The 13,512-nt window shown below is 33.1% G+C and overlaps 1 protein-coding gene across 1 annotated transcript; it reads right to left on the bottom strand.

The window, feature by feature from the left end:
- Window positions 1-2,853: 2,853 nt before the first annotated feature.
- LOC133317125 (endoribonuclease Dicer homolog 3-like) lies at window positions 2,854-12,007 on the bottom strand. The gene is made up of 12 exons (XM_061518949.1): window positions 11,887-12,007; window positions 9,836-10,107; window positions 9,202-9,740; window positions 9,000-9,094; window positions 7,866-8,092; window positions 7,552-7,761; window positions 6,934-7,410; window positions 6,534-6,806; window positions 5,875-6,207; window positions 4,788-5,040; window positions 3,898-4,009; window positions 2,854-3,545 (listed from the first exon to the last, which is right to left on the bottom strand). The coding sequence occupies exons 1-12, from the start codon at window positions 12,005-12,007 to the stop codon at window positions 3,338-3,340; spliced, it is 3,120 nt and encodes a 1,039-aa protein (XP_061374933.1). The 3' UTR covers window positions 2,854-3,337.
- Window positions 12,008-13,512: the final 1,505 nt, after the last annotated feature.

The following is a 13,512-nucleotide window of genomic DNA, read 5'->3' as shown; positions in this document are numbered from 1 at the left end:
GCAGATTCAGATGAAAATGGAAGTAGATCCGATATAAAAAATGAACCCAACAAAAATGGAAGCAGATGGAGATGACCCATTTCATAAGAGTTAAAAAAGATGAAGCAGAAAGGGAGACAAGAAAGGGGTATGTGAAAAGGAGGACAACACGCATATTTCCAAAAAAGAAAAAAAGGACAAACGTGCACGCAAGTTGTCATACATAAGTAATATGTAATATATAATAATGCAATAGTAAAAGAAAAAATGTGTATCATTTTAAAGTATGTAAAGTTGTGTCATTTTAAGTGAGAGAAAGAGATAGATAAAGAAGGAAAGAGGGTTGACAAAAAATATAAAGGTGTGGGTCCCACATCTTTGTGAGAGTAAAATGACATAAGTTATGTCATTTTAAAGGACAAACACTTTTCCTATAGTAAAATGGATCAGAACAAGAAATGATGCGTGACAATGTTAATGAGAAAAGGGAAAACTAGAAATAAATTAAATAATAAAATAGAGTTATAATTAAATAATAAAAGTAACACTATACTTTTACATTGATGGGTATTACTAACATTAAATATAATATTACTATATAAATTAAAAATATTATTTAATATCAAAACATGTCCTAACGAGATGAAATTTAACATTTTTTAGAATTAACGTGTCGTATGTCGTATCTCTTGTCCCGTGTCGGAGTCGGTGCAACAGAGGTATTAGATAATAAAAAAATTAAAACAAGGTAGTTTACTATCAATAACATCCAAGATTTCAAGTCTACAAAACAACAAGATTTCAAGTCACCATCTTTCTCTTTCATACTTCACTCTTTCAACTTGCTGAATGCTCACTCTATGATCTTCAAAACAACTAGCAAAACAGCACTGGCAAGCCACATATAGCGTGGGTGTGATTTCGGCCCGGGCTAAATTTTTACAAATTATACTTATTATATATAATTATATAATGAATTAGAATTTGACCCGGATTAAAATTGTAATTTGGCTCAGGCTACAATTTATAATTTGGCCCTATGTAAAACTTAAAATATTTTTTGGTTAAAGATTTGGCTAAGTTGTATTAGGTTATGTGTCTAATTTTCACTTGTATAAAAAAATTATTTTTAGTAAAATTAAAAATATTTAATAAAATTATAACTCTTCTTAATACTGCTTGCTCATGTGTTCTGCATTTAATATAATTTAAATATATTATGATATGAACTAACTAAAATTAAGAAAAATAAATACACGCATAATTTTTGGCCCGGGCTCAAATTGGAGCCCGGCTCCGCCACTACAAAACAACAACTTTCATGAAAATAAGAGATTAAGAGAGGGTTCAAGCAACAATAAATTTAAAATAAATACATTATTAGGAAAAAGGGCATTAGAGAAATTTAAAAAATAATAAATACATAATAGATTGGTTCGGTTTAGATGATCGATTTTCACCAACCAAACGGGAAACCGATCAAATCCAATTAAAATAAATATATGGATTTTTTTCGGTTTTTTATTTTTCGGTTTGGTTATCGCTGTTTGAATCGGTTGAGATCGGTTGATGAACACTAGTAGCCTCTATTACTGTCACCGCCAGCCATCGACCACCTCTACCATCGCTATCATCCATCAATCAGTCACCACCATCGCCACTGGTCATCGCCATGAGCTACCAAGCACCACCATTGTGACCAGCTACCACCATCTCTCCCAACCACCTGACACCAACCACCATCGATCAACCCCAAAATTGATATTGTCATCGTCGGCGCTACCCCCATCACTATCACCACTATCAATTAGTCGATTGAGCTATAAGCTCCTTACTAATATAGGTTGATTGTTTTGAATTATATTTTATATTTCGTTCCAAGTATATTTAGAGCTTGTTTGACACCTCTCTTTTTTAAGCTAAAAGCTACTTTTAAGCTAAAGTTAAAAAAAAAAAGCTTTTAAAAAGAAGCTAAAAGCTATTTGATGATTATAAAAATTTTAGTTTAAAAGTTACTTAAAAGCTATTCACTTCAAAAAAAATGATACAACTTAAGAAAAACTCATACTATGAGCTATTGTAATGTCGAAGTAGTAACTCATTGACTAAACAGAAAGAAAGAACGAACACAAGAATTGCGAGAGAATACTATTTCTCTTTTCTAAATTTTGTTAACCAAAAACAACCAACTAACAGTAGGGTTCTTCGAGCCTTAAAAGGCAAAATAAAATAAAATCAAACAAAATCAAAATGAATCATGCACAATTAAAGGAAATAGCAAAATCTATGCACACTGAAACATAATCTAAGAAATAACAAAAAAGATAAATAACTAATAATTATTAAAAAGCCCTAAACTACTTATGCTTATGGCAAAAGTGATAGGTCTTGCTCAGAAGCTCATTTCGAGTTGTCTATCCAAATTTGAGTTTATCCAAGTCAGTCACCCAGGTGCATCATCCTCCTCTGCCAAAAGAAGATTCGTCCTCGAATCTAATGGGTCTTCATGGTTACTCTCGTAGGGTATGCCTTCCTCACCATCATGATAAAGAGACAAGCCAGCAACATTGAAAGTACTAAAGACATTGTATTCCCCAAGAAATTCAATCTTGTAAGCATTGTTGTTGATCTTCTCGAGCACTCTGAAGGGACCATCAACTCTAGGTAGCTTGTCAATCTTGTTAGCGGAAAATGTTCCTTCCTAATGTGGATCTACATCATATCGCCTTCCTTGAAAACGATTGATTCCTGTACATGTCGGCTTGCTGCTTTTAAATATCTAACAATTTTTAAACTATGATAATAAAAATTACAAATATAATAACAAACGTTTATAATTTTATAAATCTACATTTCTGTAACTTTTATCAACCTATTCAACACTTATACCACTTAACATAAAATCCGCAATTCCAAAATAGGAACTGAACATGAGATAAAAACAAATTGGTCCTGATTTCAAAACCAAAACCTAAGGTATCATTTCTAATACATACTTAAAAGTCCAAAAGACTCGTGATCAAACTCACTTTCACTAGGAAGAAATTTATGAAAGAAAGGATTACTTTTAATTGCGTAACCACTCTCGAGGAAAAATGAATTCATGGAAGAATGAAGTTGTTGTACAAAACAGTAGTATCTTTTGTGGCCACAAAGTCGATCTCTGGCAGTGTGTATAGAAAAGGTTTTGTTGAAAAAAGCTTGTATCCATGATCATCTCTCCGTCTCGAGGGAATTAGTCCTTGGCTTTTGGCTTGGGGATACCTTAGAACAATTTCCAAAAAAAAAAACCATTCACTTATACTCTCCCTTCCTTTTCCTTTCTTTGCCATGGGATGGACTCTAAAAGGAAGAAAGATTAGGGATCACCAATCTTAAGTTTTCCCAGTCGTTGTAGCTCATAAAGCATTTGAACAGCAGCAGAATCACATGAGCTCTTCTTATCACTTCTAGCTTCTCCTTCACATTCTATATTACCATCATTGGGTATGCATAAAGTAATTTTAGACACAAAACAGTTATGTCCCTTGCTTCTTCCCAGGTCTTCACAGGATTCAAATTGAGTTCTGTTACAAACGATACTCTATCAGATTAATACGTTATAAATTTACCAAATATTCATATTTGGACATCACATCTGTTAAACCACATAACATGACATGCAATATTCAAATAATAATATCATTTAAAAAATATCATTTTTCCATATTAAACCAATAGTAGAAATGCATCATGTGAAGTTGGTGTAAAAAAATTGATTTACGCAACTTTCCCCAAGGAAAAAAGATTCATCATGCTTTCTTTTATTCCCCCTAATTCATATTAGAAACAAGAAAATATGGATATATAATTAGCATTAAAGATGTTCACAGAGAGTATGTGAAATGAATGATTGAAAGTACAAATTGGAGGATTCACCTGTCTTTATATTCAGTTGAATCAAATGCAGGCAATGGCCACTGTAGTCTCTTGCACAGTTCATACAGTGTGGTTCGGGGTCCTCCCTTCTTCATGCTAATTGATTCAATAACTGCATAAAATGAATCCAAAATCAAGTGAGTTTATAGGTAGTCATAAAGTAAACTCCTTGCCCCTGGAATTGAAAAGGACAAGGAATCTACTACTTCTAAAGTCAAGGGTTTAAAATGCCAAAAGAAGACAGGTGGAGAGAACTCTAAGCAATGTCTCGGAACTTGCATCACCCTATAACTATATTCCACAAAGATAAAAATGAACCATGAAAACAAATATGATGATATCTGAATTGGACTTCTACCTACTTAACGACGAGCAATCTATACCTATTTTATTTCCCTCTCTTCTTTCCACATTAAGCTGGAAATAAAAAACATTTGCTTTGAAATTGGAACTAAATCATTTATCAAACTAGCTTCTAACTACATTCTTTGCAGTTTATGGTTAGATTTTATAGATGTTACAGAAGGAGAGCAATCATTAATAAATAATTCAGATGTCTCACAGAACTAAATAACTGATAGTTTTCCATTCTTCACGAAAATTTTAAACACACCAAAAAGTATATGCATTGATCAAATGGGCAAAAGAAAACTGCACATAAGAGGATGCAAATAACGATAGCACTTCAATTTTCAATAATTTCCATAAGTGAAACACAATAGATGTGAATGCATCAGTTGAAGGATAGAGCAGAGGGAGGGACAGAGAAAGATGGGAGTGGAGGAGTAAAACAAGCCATAAAAAGAAGCATAAGAGAAAATTCTCCCACGTTATGTTATTGTGAAGACAAGATTTGCTATCAAAATCAAAACAAAATTGATGGTACAAACCTGGAATGGAAGCATTAAAATCGGAGGCTTCACCAGAAGAGGCTTTGAGAGGCAAAAAACCAGTAGATGCACTTGCAGTTAAGTTAGTTTCATCCAATTTCGACCTTTTATGTACCACTGGCTTTGAGGATTGTCCACCAGTTAGATCAGGGAAAATACCAAAATCCATTTTGAGATAAGATGAATCACAGAGATTGTCAGGATTATCTCTTTTTCTCTTGGACATGCAACTACCATATGAAATTCCCCTCTTCTGTATTATCACAAGTATAACCCAAGTGGTCAAAGAAAAATAGATACTAATAAGGATAGCAGTAGCATGCAATAACAACAAAAATTAACTAATCAACTCTACAAACCAAGTTTCACATAAAAAATCTAAAGCCCTTCCAAGATAATCTTTTTCATTTCAATAGAAGCAGTGCTGGTAAGGTGGACAGCAATAATATGTGAATAATTTTCTGATGGTTCATTTCTGTGTTTAGTGCAAAACTAGACACTAGCCATTTATTTTTATCTCGTTATTCGATATGAAATTCTATCCTGCGGCCTCTTTTTCAGTTAAAGAAGCTAGGCTATACCAAAGTTTGACACTTGGAGGAGATGAAATTAAAAACTAACAAGGGAGAAAGGCAGGCGAAATATTTTAGGGACTTTGTTCTCTTGGTCCATTAGATGTTTTCTTCTGTGAGATTTTAGGCATGATCAATTTTGGGATTTTATTTTTCTCCATCCTATATGTTTAGTTGTGCATGTTTCTATAGTTTATCTAAATATTTACTAGTATTATTAGTTACCTATGATCAGGAACAATTTTGACTAATTTTTCCATAGAAGCATCTATTAGCTTATTCAACAAAAAGAAATATGGCTCAGTGAGTTCTCAAAAATTAACTTAAGTTCTAAGTCTAAAGCTAAGCATGAGATGAATACAAACATTATATGTTAATAAACTCTTCACTGACCCAGATTATGACAACCTGTGTAGATAAAGCAAAGAATATATACTCGTAGATTCTAGAAAACCTTAGGATTGAAGAAGAATTAAAAGCAAATTCCTAGAGACATTGAGAAGAGAACAACAAACCTCAAGTTCCTTCAACAAATGAAAAGCAGCTTCCCCTTTTGCAGTTTTTTTATTTGGCCCCTTTCCCTCTTGAACCAACAGGGCATTTGGCAACTGTACACTAAGCTCAACATGCTCCATGGATCCCTTCTTTTCATTGTATTCTTTTACTTTTACAAAGTACCCGAGCGAGTCACATAATTGATTTAGTTCACGGAATGGAGGCAACTCGAGATTATCAGGAGTAACAATGGGAGATAATAAAGGGTTGAAAGCCTTCCACACTTCGTCTAGATTGAGCTTGGTATCAATTAGTATAGCTCCAGCAATACTTTCTACTAGATCTCCAAGTGCCTGCGTCATTTATAACAAAAATAACAATGATGCAACTTAGAAAAAGAAGTGTTAGGTCTATGTTTGGAATCGCATATTTTAGGAATTGATTTTATTTATAAATGAGATTCTTTATTTGTAAAGTTAAAAAATAGTAACTGATTTGATTTTGAAATCCATTTGATTTAAGTTATGTGTATACAGAAATCCACTCAAATTTGGTTAGATTTGAGTAATTTGATTTAAATTTAGTTTTAACTATTTGATAAGAGAAATTCTAATAACAAGGATATAAATAACTCTATATGGTAAAAGAATTAACCATAATAATCACTCTAAGAACTAACCTTGGGAGCTTTGATCCCTGGGAGTGATCTGGTGTTGTTATCTGATTTAGAAATGATCTTCACATATTCTGATATCTGGCTCCGTAATAATTCTGATTTATGCAGAAGGTGCTTGTGAAGCTTTCGTTTAACAGCAACTTGAGCAAAATTTTCATTGTTGACAGAAGCCGATCGCAAGTCAGTTAACTCTCCTGGATCAATATCTGTGTGACTCTGATAAAGATACCAAGTGATAAGCAGGTCCAGTACTGAATCACCAAGAAATTCAAGCCTCTGCCAAGAAATTCAATAAGTTTTGTAGAAGTATAATATTAAGAAACTTTCATATGTTAAATATTTTATAAAGTACAAATGATGAGGAGTTCTTTCGTGAAAGGAATATATAAAACTTCATAGTTACCTCATAACAGCAGCCAATCCGAAGTTCTGTCTCGGACAAATGTGTGATTGCCTCTAGTAAAAGTCCCTTGACAGAAAATTTGTACCCAATTTTCTTTTCAAGTCTTGCAATCTCATTTACTTTTGGCACAAATGTGTGCAGAGATGCAGCAGTGATAGCTTCATCAACCAAGGATGGTTTAAGCTTAGCATCAATCCCTAGCCATTTCATTACATGAAGTGAAGCAATCAGTCCACCACCCACATAGTATGCTCCTATCAAAGCTTCAACACAGTCAGCAATAGTCTTTGAGCACATCCAGCGGTGACCCCTGTCACAGAGACTCCCAACCACAACTTTTGGATCTTCAGTATGGAATTTTACGTCTAAAGGCACTTCTTGGGTTTCCAACCCACAATCACAATGAACAGTGTGTATAGAGCGCTGTCCTGGAGCAACCCAACGGCGTGGTTCAAATGCGGAGTCTCGGATATATCCCTGTTAGATAAAATGGCAACATAATCTGGCATCAATATGGTATGAAATTTTCATCAATTGGTCATGAGTGGCTACACTTAGAGGTGAACTAATTCCTTGACAGTATCGAAAAACAATAATAATAACCATAGTAAAGACTACCTGTAATTTATGATCTGTTCCCAGTTTATGTAAGGTTGCATTACAAACAGCTCGTGATCGTTTGCCAGATAATTCTCCTTCATGTTTCTTGGGATATTTAAGAAAGAGGTGACAACTCACCACATATTTCAAAACAGAATCTCCTAGCAACTCAAGACGTTCCATTGAAAAATTTTCACAACATCTTAAAGTTGTAAGTGCTTCTAGAATCTACGTACATTGATATAAAAGAAAAGATGCATAAGATAATCATGCTGAAAACAGAAATAAAAAGGGTGCATCTTATCCACAAAATCGGATTATATAGGACACACCAGGGAGCTATGTATGTCGAAATTGCTAGTCTGACCATTTATCTCTTCTCTAAGCTGACTGGATAACATGAAAGATTCAATACGGTACATCACAGATGGTAGCAAGTACAGTGACTTCAACACATCACTTTTAACATCAAGAATGCATAGAAGCTCAGGTGGAATGTGAACTTGCGTGGGCACCTTTGGGATTACCTGGCCAATTTGTGATGACTTGTACCCTGCATCTACTCAACACCAAGAAATATCATAATCAAAATTTCATATATACTGCACTTACATTGCCAGCACATTTTCAATTTGTTACAACATAATAAATATATGCAAACTTACTTTGATGTGGTCTTGGAATGTGTATGTACTACACTTTATCTACACCCTAACCACTAACACTGTCACTCTCTACCATTTCATGATCATTATTTGTCTAAATTAAAATTTACCTAACCAAAGTTCAGAAATTTAACATCAATACACCAAGTTTAAAAACCTCCATCCTAACCACTAACACTGTCACTGTCATCAACTTCATGATCATTATTTGTGTAACCTGTAAATTACAAGTTACCTAACCTAATTCTGAAATTCAACATCAAGCACAAAGTTTAAAACCCTGCACTTTCCCTCCATGAGTTTTAGTGAATTTCACTTCACCTCCTTAAGATTCTAAAAAACTCACGCTCGTCTTTTTTTTGCCCTTGTGAACCTTGCCAAACCTTGTACAGTACACATATTGTTCCAGCTTATTGATAGAAACAAATTGATGGCTATCCTTAATTGATGGAAATACAATAATTTGAAATATAACTAATTGATTGAGATAAATCAATCTCTTATGACATAACAAGTTCTCATTTTTCTTGCTGCTAACCTTGAACGGGAATTGTAGTAAATGAATGTGAAGAATGCATTGCTGGATGGGAACTAAGAAGAAGTATACATGAAACTACCACCAAGATTTGAAGAAGACTGACATGGACTAAAGGAAAACTCGCTAATGATAACAGTCTGTCAATCGTTTCGAATCCTCATTGGGTAAAATGTAATAAATGAAAATTCTTTGCAATCATACTACAGAAACTTCAAAAGGCATTAAGTGCCATAAGATGAAAGCTTCAATTAGGAACAACTGACCTTCCTCGTGGAAGTTCAAAAGAAGATTGTGTGGATTATGATTCTGCTTCAACAGCAACAAAGGCTGTCCAGGATGTCTCAGCGTAATCCCATACCTGATCGACATCGAGTTGTTTAGTCAACTACAATGATAATCTAGGAATGGCAGGGCAGTAGAAGTGAGAGAAAAACAGTAGGAAGATGGATGAGGCAAATTATGCACCTTTTGTTGTAATAATCCGAGAAGGTTATGCAATCCTCCACGGACTTTCCATTGCTTCTATTATCAAAAGGACTATCAGCGAATAAGTTGATGGCTACTTCAATAATACAATATATTCTCCCGGTGTGAATGGCCAAAACTACCATATCTTTTAGATTATTAACATCAAGCACACAATTCGCAAAGTGAATCTTGTTTGTGCCTTCACATTCCTCATCTGATGATCTGGTATCACAAGGTGATGTGATTTTGCTGTTATCATTACAATCTCCACCAACCAAAAAAAATTTCCTCCTTAAATATTCAATAGTAGAGGTGCAAGAATTGATTCCACTCCAGTTTATTTGTAAAGATCCTTTAGATATATCATTCAATTTCTCAAGTGGTAGAAGCAAATACAAGTTATTAGGGCTCCACAATGTTTCTGTGTCTTCCTGAAGTAAAAATTCCCATTTCCCTCTTTCTGATTTGGACCTAAGAATCAATCTCCCAAACAAACCATTGAAAAAAAGCTCATGGAAGCATTTTGCTCTAATCATCTAGCAGAGAACACACAACAAAGGGTCAAATTAACTTTCAGAAGAAAATCAGATTAATGCTCTATCCTACTTCAGATCAAACCTTATTTTTATACCTGTTCAGCATCCAAATCAACTTGTCCACATGCAGAGACCGAAGCCTTCACAGTCTTTGAGATCAAATGAAGATCTAATTTCATATTCCCCACATCATCATCAAGCTTTGACTCAACCAGAAGAACAAATGCAGAGTAAATTTCACTAACAATATTGCATGTGAAATCAAATCTATAGGCATTAAATTTGACTCCATCAAATTTGTCTCCCCAAGTACCACATAATGCACGAATGCTGGTTGTGCCATGCAACTCCTTTCTTTTTGTTGTTCCTTCAAATGCCAAAAGCAAAGCAAAATCAAAATGTATCAGCACAAGTAACAGAATACTTTGGATGACATAAAACAAACATTTGCAGGTCCCTGAATAAAAATACATGGCAGCTTAGAGTAAAAGCACCACCAACTCATTTGCTTTACAATTTTTTTTTATTTTTTTTTTGTAAAAAAATAATGCAGAAATGAAAGACTACCATATGTATTAAGGGATGAAAGATTCTAGATTAAGTGCATTTGTTTGGAATGCTTAATAATCATGGATAACAGCCTCTCTCTTTTTCATCATAAAAGCTGTGCTTTCACTCGCTGGCAAAATGTTTGGGTAGAAAGACAAAAAGATATATACAAAAAAAAAAGACAAAAAGTTGAATTTTTTTTTTTTTTTTTGAGTAAAAATAGTTTTTTTCTAGAAGTTATCATTTCAAGTTTTTTTAAAGGATTTACTTCTCACACGTTATAGGAGAGAAGTTATTTTATGTTATGAGATAAATTAAATGGGACCCACCAATTTTTAAAAAAGTAAAAAAAAGAAAAAGTGAAACACATCTTTTTATGTGAGTACATCATGATATATGAATCTTATGCACTTTTTGTAATTGATTCTTGATTGTTTCACAACTTTGACTCAAAAATACTTTTTTACCCTCCAACAAATAATACTTTAAATCATTTCATACTTTTGGTAATTTACTAAATAGAAGTAATTTTTTATACAATCAAAACAAAATATATTATCTTGAAATCGATTTTCAATAATATGTCCATCCAAACATGAAACTAATTTTATCATAATTTATTTTAAAATAAAATAAAATAAATCATACATATAATGGATTACTGCATGATATTTCGCTTACCGCTAATTCAAACAACATTTACTGGCGGATAGAAAAGTCTTTGTCAGATTTTAGAAAGTTCACAATGGTTATTTCAAAATCTATATATTAAACTTGCCAAAATAATGTAGAATTCCAGGTGTCTATATATTTTTCCAAATAAAATAAGGGAATAAAACATTTTCTGTTGCTGCAAAATTGCTGATATCTTGCGACAGAAACAAGATTACGTGTCTCACTGTTTTTAGGCAAAATAAAAAAATAAAATATTTCCTGACACAATTTTTAAATTCTCAGCCGCAATCAATTCTCTTCTCGTGCAGTAGCAGGAAGAAGTAATTTGCCCATAAAACAAATGATTTTATAAGAGTTATGTTTTAGGAAAAGTGATTGTGTTATTTATAGAGATTCATTTTACGTGTCAGAGTGCTTTTTTTTTTTGGGTTTCAAAATTGTGGGTCCCACAAAATATTGTGTGTGTAGTAAAATTGTTGTGGTCATGTTAAATGATAGATGCAAAACTCTAAAACAAATACAAAATCTATTTTCCTCTAATAAACAAATATTTCTTGCAGCATCCTGTCAACTTCTATGCCACCAAAGAAAGGTGCCACACATAAACGGTAATTCCTGTTGTCACAACATTGTTAAATCTAGTACAGTGGTTCATATAGTGGCAAAAAGGATGAAAAATTATCTTTAAGAAAAACTTGCAACGGATATTTGAAATATGCACTAGAGTTTGGGAAGTCTTAGGCCTGAGCAGTATAATACATTATCTTTTCCAAAATTATATGCTAGATGTCATTATCAAAAACAAAATAAAAAAGTTAATATGTTAGATGTAATTGCAAAATTCAAATTAAAAGAAATATTTCAGCACTATTTATAACCAAAGGTAACAAAATAATCAGCAAAACAGCTATCAAGGTCTTACCAGAGCCTGTATGCAACCCTGCTTTGGGTTTTGAGTCTAAGTGATGGAACTCATGGAAGGATGGCTTGAGAGAATCACTACGTATCTGATTCTGGTTTAGGTTGTGGTTTGATGAGTCCATGTTATTCTGGTTTCGTTTTTTAGTTAATGTAATAATGTGATTTTTTAGTTACAGTAACAGTAACAACCAATCGAACCTCAACAAGAACACGTGTATATATATATATAGGAGGGCAGGTAAAGCACGCAGAATTTATTGTCCTTGTCACGAGGAATAAATTTTATTGATATAATATGATAAATAAAGCGTGGCTGTAAGAGTAAATTTTTCGTGATCATGACAATTTTTATTTTTATTTTTATTTATTTTTGGATACATGATCATGACAATTTATTCTTCTGCTGACTGTCCTCTGAATTTCCACACACAAGTTTGCAGCCACATTTGTATTCATGAATGTTAAACTTGCCACTCGGATCATCAATAGCCACGCATGCTTTTTGCATATCATTATTGACAAACATCAACAACTATTTGGATGATTCAGCACAATTAGGCTTCTAATTTGTAAATTCAATCTCCAATAGGATACCTGTAAAAATGATACAAGGCTTATCGCGGATTCAGATGGCATAAAATTGGTGCGAGGGTGAGATGTTGATAAAGCTGAAGTCGTTATTCATGTATATGTTTTGAGGTATAATTATTTTATAAAGATATAAATTACATAAACTCACATCATTGCCTTGGGTGAATTGAGGATAGGGGAGGTCGCAACGGGATGAACTTTCTCATGTGAAAAAGTGATCATGTAGTCATGTTTTTTGATCACAACCATTTATTCATGATGAGATAAGAAAGAAAAAAGTATATAACTTTTAAATGAGTAGTTGTGATAAAAAACATAACCACGTGATCACTTTTTCACATGAGAAATGAGAAGATTCACTCCCTTACGCAACAGTGAAGAGAATTTGACAAAGTAACATTGAGTTAATCGATGGAAAGGATGATTGATTAAGTGAGGTAACACGTGTATTAAGGAATTAAATACTCTCAAAAGTAAAGTGTGTGGGGTCTTGCAAGGCATCCCTTTGGATTAGCCTAGCAAGACCATCCCGCGGGTCCAAGACACTGATTTTGGAGGTTATTTTCTGCAAGTATGCTCAGGAAAGGATTTTTCCCACGTGGCATTTTAAATAACAACTTAGTTAGAATAAATTATCTGTGTTAAATTTATATATGATCCTCTCTTGTTAAAAAAAATGTATATTTATCTCCTTTTTACAAAAATATTAAATAAGCAAACTTATATTAAAATTTATGAACACGGAAGTAAATGCAGAACTTCTATATAACAAGATCATTGACAACGGTTATTTTCTGTTTTGCCCCTCAGTTGTTTGAAGGAAGACACATTAACAAGGATTTGAAATCCTTTAATCCTTCAATTATTAACCGAGAGAATTATTTAGGTACTCTGAACTCTAATTATACATGGGAAAAATATTTCTGTTATTAATGCAGATAAATTATTTGTATTTATTTTCAAAGCAACATCGTTTTGGTATTGAAATTTTAAAAAATTATGAATATAAAGATTATTATAACCCTGAAATAAATTA

The sequence above is a fragment of the Gastrolobium bilobum genome, unplaced genomic scaffold (genome assembly GCF_033153095.1).
Source record: "Gastrolobium bilobum isolate Gb01-03AN ecotype WA unplaced genomic scaffold, APGP_CSIRO_Gbil_v1 utg5255, whole genome shotgun sequence".
Taxonomy (NCBI): domain Eukaryota; kingdom Viridiplantae; phylum Streptophyta; class Magnoliopsida; order Fabales; family Fabaceae; genus Gastrolobium; species Gastrolobium bilobum.
Note: the sequence above shows the minus strand (reverse complement) of the source record. Positions and strands in the feature narration are given on the sequence as shown.